The following is a 6,645-nucleotide window of genomic DNA, read 5'->3' on the forward strand; positions in this document are numbered from 1 at the left end:
GAGGAAGCCCATGCTTAAGCATATGACAATTAAATCACTTATTATTTCACTAGACGAACTCGATAATTAGTCTTTCCTATTGTTTACTTTGTGTTATAACATATTGATGTTGCTACTCTTCTAAGCAATTAGCCCTTTACACCTATATTACTCGCCATTGCTACTCCTTATCCTTCTTACCTTAGCTTGTAATAGTTAAAAGTGGAATATATATAATTATACCAAAATCACTAGTAACTAGTGATATTGTGGAGCGACTCGTAATGTTTTGATCACTCACATTCTCGTTAAAAAAAAAAACCAGAAGGGCAATATCCTAGCGCACTAGGGCACTCTCGTGCGCTCTTGTTTATCATTCTCCAATTAGGGTCTCGCAGGCGGATCAACAGAATGGAAGATAGGCTTGCTGAGGGGGCCGCGGCCAGCGTTAGCAACAGCAGAGATGGGAGCAACAGCGCCAGTAGCTCTGATAACAGGAGGTGCTATCTCTGCAGCGTCTGCGGCGCGACACGATCCAAGCGATCTGTCATGGAAGCGCACATCCGGGGCCATCCTCCTGAGCACGAGGCTTCGTTTTCCATCCTTGGATCAGACTGCCGCCGTTATACCTGTGCTGTATGCGGAACAGCGCGTTCGAAGTTCGCCCTCCTTCAAAAGCACATGCTCGAGCATGCCAGCACAGAGGTTTTACGAGGAATTCTGACCTTTTATTCAGTGCAGTACAAGAACATCTTCCAGGGTTGTTAATCAATAGTGGTTCATTAAGATCGTCTAGTTTCCAGGCAGGTCTGATGTCGAATTTTCAGGCTTATGGCTGGAAAACAATACCTGGCCTTTTTCCACCCTCCCATCGTGAATCAATAGGGTTCCACTAAGGCTTTCTAATTTTAAAACATGTACGTTAAGATCACCTTGTAGGGTGGTTAATCAATAGAGGTCCATTAGGGTTGCCTAGTTTCAAAGCAAGTTGGATGTTAAAGCTTCCAAGCTTATGGCTGGAAATTAAGTCTACCTTGGTCTTTTCGCATCCTCCAATTCACAGCCATGTTATTTGTAGTGTTCTGACATGTCCTGATTGTTGTCCACGTTATTTAGAGATTGGGCACGACAGACTTTATGCCATGATAGGTATTGAACGTTATTATTACGATATTGAATTGTCCTGCAGCAATAGCATAAAAAGACATCGCCTTCTGTAGAATGACATAAGATGTGTGGTCTACACAAGGTGCAATCTTGTAACAGACAGGTGCTTAACATGGCATACTTCTCTGTTGCAGAATAATGATGATGATCCCAGCATCACATCCTCAGTACCAGCCAGAAAGAGGAAATTCTTGGAATGTGAGCAGTGTGGATACCAAACCAAGAAGCAATCTGTTTTGCGCCAACACAGGGTATCTCATTCCAGTGAGGTGCCAGTTATTTCTTCTTGTGTCTTTGAACGAGTAGTTAGTTACTTCTGCACTTGATTATGTGTTGCAATGTAACAATTGGGGTTTGAAAACAGCTACATTGGCAATGCACCAGAGCAGTACCGAGAAGGGTGACCTCTCAGGAAGTCCTGGTTGCACCATCATATCGTTAAACTAATTCCATCCAGGTCAGACTTGGCTGCATTTCAGTTGTGTGTGAAGCCAAAAATTGATAACATGGTTGTTTTGCCTCCACATTGCTGCAATGGGAATATTCTTTGCAGTCATTATTGTAACCACCCACATATTATTGACTTCTTATAAGATCATGCTGCAGAGACCATTTGTTTGTCCACTCTCCGGCTGTCTAAAGAGTTATAAGCGGCTGGATCATTTGAATCGTCACACTGTATCTCATGCAGAAAAGCAATATCAATGCCCATATTCAGGTTGTAATACAGTCTGCCCTTCCGGACCAAAGTTACGTCACCACCTCAGGGGCCATGTCAAAGGTGAACCGAAGAAGCTGGATTGCCCTGAACCCGATTGTGACAAAACTTTCAGCTTTCCTTGTCGTGTGCAAAGCCACTATGAAACTGCACATGGTGAGTATCTCTCTAGTTTTGACCATGTTTATTGCTGCAGCTAGGTACTCATGCAGAGTACTATTATTTTCTGAATCCATGGAGCTTTATTGTTTTATTGAGTTGATGTCTTCTTGCTTCAGCATTTCACTTTTCGGAGATCATATGTGGTGAACTTGGATGTGGTGAACGTTTTAAAGATCCTTGTGCCCTGCGGGAACACGCCAGGAGTGCCCATGTGCATCTTGAATGCCGGCTCTGTGGCTTGACTATATTGAGAAGAACTTACAAGAGGCATCTTAGGATCCATGAAGCTCATAGAGTTAAATCTAGGCTTGTATGTCCTTTTGAAGGCTGTGCGCGCACCTTCTCAAATGTGAGTCAACCTATCTGGATTCTTCTTTTTCTCCCTGTTGCAGTTATTGATTTGGTAATTGATCTAAGGATCAGGGTTGTTGGCATGAACATTACCTCGTGTATTTCACAGAGCTCAAACTTAGCAGTGCACATCAAGGTCATTCACATGGGTGCTAAAGAATTCAAGTGTTCATATGAGGGTTGCAGCAGAATGTTTGGCTACAGACATACAAGGGACAACCATGAGAATACAAAGCGGCATTGCTATGTGCAGGTGCATGGACTTTCTTGTAGCCTAGAATGGTTTATCTGATGAGCTGGGTGTTATGTTTTCGGTTTGCTATACACATGCCTGATTTTCTGGACTCTTTTTTTTGTGGCTAACAGGGTGATTTTATTGAGGAGGATGAAAAATTCCAGTCAAGGCCAAGAGGGGGTCGGAAACCAGTGATGTTATCCAAGGTAGAGGATCTACTTAGGGGACGAGTGACTGGACCTGAGACTTCTACCGGTGTCTTGTTTAGCTTCAATGCAGGTGCCTGAGCACTTTTAAGTTTATAGCAGCCCCAGGTAGTTCAGGAACAAACGATACTGATGGGTATGGACAATGCAGAGTATCAATCCAATGTGAACAGTGAGGTCCAATGTTGGAGAGCCAAAAGTCACAACAACAGATAGGCTCTGTTTCTTGAAAGCAGTCCATCTGAGCTTACACAGTTTATAATACACACTAGTATGATCTGAAATCACATCCATCATAAGTGCATCGGTAGTTCCATTGTCTGTGAGAGGATGGACACTTGAATCAAGCATTGGAAATCTTGGTTCTGATAGTGCGACCTGAGCCGATTCTGGTGGGAAATCTGTATTCTTCCTTCTTGAAGCCTTGCAATGACTGCAAGTCCTTAGTGCATATTATGCAAATGCATCTGCATCTGGTTAGACTTGGGTTGGATCACTATACCTGCCCGGGTGATTATCTGATGCACTCAATGGTCAATTGTGGAAGTCTTGAACATGCAATTGCTGTGTTTCCAATGTTACCATGTCAGAACATCCTGCCATGGAATGCGATTATCTCTGCTTATGTGGACCGTAGGGAATGCCAGAAGGCACTGCTGTTGTACCAGTCTGTGCAAGAAGAAAGTACAGAGCCAAATGAATTCTCTTATGTTTATCTATTCAAAGCTTGTGGAAGCTTAAGTTGCTTGGAACAAGGATTTTCACTCCATGGTGATTGTGAAAGGAGGGACTTTGATTCTATGACCTTTGTTGGCAACACACTGATAAGCATGTATTGTAAGAGTGGGAGCATTGCGGATGTAGAAAAGCATTTAAGGGGCTAGCTCTGTGTGATATTGTGTCCTGGAATGCAATGCTTTCAGCATATATTGAGCATGGTGAAGTTGAGAAAGCTATGGGCGTGATTAGGCTAATGCAAAAGGAAAGTGAGTGCAAGCTGTTGGATGTATGTATTGATTTTATAAGTGTACTCATTACTTGCAGATAGAGAATCATGTTTGGTTGTAGGGGTACAGGTACCTGAATGTTTTTTCTTTTGGTTCTTTGAATATGGTACTAGCAATATGTGATATTATCACTACAAAGGGAGTTGATAGTGACTTATACATTAATAGCAACCTTTTGTACACCCACTTCCACTGAGTTCTCATGGACTGATTTTGTTGGTATATGTCGAGCAAAGAAACTGTTACAAGGCTTTACAATTGTATAGACAGATGCTAGAGGTAGGTGTTGCTAGAGGTATGGTCATTTGATCATCCCCTGGACAGGCATGTGTCCATGCAACAGTTTTAACAGTCTGTACAGTCATCGCATTTATTGCAGGTTGTCACGTTAGCAGTCGGCCACATCAGCAGGTTGCCATGTCTGCAGTAAGCCAGATCTAGCACAGGTCGGCCAGATTTGGCAGGCCGATTGCTGTTTTGGCTGGCCACTATTTTTTGCTATATATAGCAGATTTCCAGCACACTTTCAGTTATATTCTGATGGCTGATTTTAAGCTCAGTTTGGGGTAGAGATCATGCTGATTGCTGCAGGCTTCGAGGTGTACAACAGGGTAACATAATTGAGGTGGTAGAAATACAAACTACACCCTTGTTCATGTCTGTATTCCTTATTCAGCATTCTTCATATTTTAGATCTGCGTTCTCTCTCTCTCTCTCTCTCCTCTCTTTGTGTTCACTCCCATCTCCAAGTCTCATTCATTGCTTTTGGACTGTTGTGCTCTGACATGGTATGAGAGCAGTGCAAAGACCGAGTGATTGTAGATATGCTTGAAGAGGAATTTTCAGCGTGACACAAGGCTGCGTTTTCAGCATTTGAGGGCGAGCAAGAGGGTTGTGCATTATAACAAAGCTGAGGTGAGAGGGCGTGTGAGAAATGAGCAAAGTTGTTGATTTTGTTGTGGGTTTTTGTTGTATGAGGAAGGTCGTGTTTTGAGCCTTTAATTGAAGATTTTACATTTTCATCGCCTTAGATGGGTGAAGGTCTGAGTCTACCAAAGAAGAGCCCTAGCAGGTAGTGTTTTTATAGTGAGAGGGGGTTGCTTTTGTGTTTTTGTCGGTGTTTCATGTGAAAATGTCTTTTGAGGTTAATATGAAGATATAGGCGATTATGAAGCTTGATGGCAAGAACTATTGCATCTAGTGTGCTATAATACTTGCCATCTTGTAGTCTTATGATTTGGTGGAGTTTATTATGAAGGCCATTGACCGCTTTACATGGAGAGGTGAGTTCAACTTTCTGTAGATGAGTGTGCGGAGTTGGAAAGGCTTAGGCGCAGTGGGACAAGTTAAATGCTAGCATTCGCTTTTTTTCTTTCTTTCATGTTCTATAGTTGTGATTGTCAAGGCTTGGGACTATGATTTGAAGTTGCAGACCTTCTTCCAAGGGTATGGAAGCAAAATCACCAAGGAACAGGTAGCAAAGTTGGAGCCCTCTTTCACTGTGGATGAGTGAGAATGTGCCCTCAAAAGCGTGAAGAATGGCAAGTCACTTGGAATAGATGGCTTGCCACAGCGGAGCTATACCAATGTATCTGGGATACTTGTGGCAAGGATGTCACAATGGTGACCTCTAATGATGCTTAACTTAGTCTACAAGATAGTACTTGTGAATAAGCTATGGATCACATCCAAAGACATGGTGATGACTCTCCTCATAGTTATTGCCTAAGTTATGTGCTTTTACTTTGCCTTGATGCCTTCAAGGTGAGAATCAACTCTTCGATGGAAGTTGGTTCTTATGGTCTTGGACCAAAAGGAACAATTTTAAGGGTAGGATGCTTTCTAGTTGGAGGCATTGACAAGGCAATCCTCTTAGAAGGGGAAGGATAAGAACAAGAAGGAAGACAAACTAAAGGACAACATAGAGGACTGCTACTTGTTACATTTGTGGCAAAACAAGTCATTGGAAAAAGGATTACTTCGACAAGGATAAGGACACTAAAAAGAAGGGCTTCAAAGGATTTTAAAGTGGTGGTTGCTTTCTCATCAGTTGCTTTTTTCCCTTTAGAGGTGGTTTAGGTATTGACCTTGAAGGCTTTTGATATTGCGTTGGAGACCCCACATCCTTGTGAGTGGATTGTTGACAATTGAAGACCCCACACCCTTGTGAGTGGATTGTTGATAGTGGTGCCTCTCGGCACATGATTCCTTCTTTTGCAACAAGTGTTACTCATTTGTGGTCTTTGCATGGGCAGATTCTCATAAGATAGCTATTTTGTTTCCACACAAGGTAGGGGTAATATGCAATCGATTTTAGATGGATGTCGTGGTTCTCACACTTCTAAGGTGTTCTATATACGAAGTGTGGGTTATCATTTACTTTTTGTGCATAAGATTTGTGCTCTTGGTTTGTTGGTTGAGTTTGATACATATTCTTTTAGGTTTCTTGAGCATGGCTCTAGAAAAGGTACTTTTTGTAGGTTATGTAGAGAATGGAGTTTATAAGTTGAGGCTTCCTTTTGCCTTGCCTAATCTTCTTACTTCATAGATAGTCCAAGCTTTGGCATACTCAATTTGGCCACCTAAATTATGATTATCTTTGGGAGGTATTTAGGGGATACTTATTTGAGGTTTGTCGAAGTGTGGTGAGCCAGTTGCCTTGTATATCTTGTATTCATAAACATTGTGATGCCATTCTTGATAATGCTTCGAGGCGGTCTTTAGTACCCTTGGAGCTTGTTTCTATAGATCTGTGGACCTATGTGGACAAAGTCATTTAAGGAGATCGTATTTCATGCTTATGCATATTCCGTCGAGCTT

The 6,645-nt window shown here is 42.2% G+C and overlaps 1 protein-coding gene across 1 annotated transcript; it reads left to right on the forward strand.

The window, feature by feature from the left end:
* The first annotated feature begins 280 nt into the window (after positions 1–280).
* LOC148029210 (uncharacterized) lies at positions 281–4,483 on the forward strand. The gene is made up of 6 exons (XM_087687980.1): positions 281–684; positions 1,281–1,415; positions 1,753–2,020; positions 2,143–2,375; positions 2,487–2,630; positions 2,744–4,483. The coding sequence occupies exons 1-6, from the start codon at positions 391–393 to the stop codon at positions 2,897–2,899; spliced, it is 1,230 nt and encodes a 409-aa protein (XP_087544106.1). The 5' UTR covers positions 281–390; the 3' UTR covers positions 2,900–4,483.
* The last annotated feature ends 2,162 nt before the right edge of the window (positions 4,484–6,645 follow it).

This window comes from Lygodium microphyllum, chromosome 11 (genome assembly GCF_053477565.2).
Source record: "Lygodium microphyllum isolate KBCC chromosome 11, Lygodium_microphyllum_v1.1.10, whole genome shotgun sequence".
Lineage (NCBI taxonomy): Eukaryota > Viridiplantae > Streptophyta > Polypodiopsida > Schizaeales > Lygodiaceae > Lygodium > Lygodium microphyllum.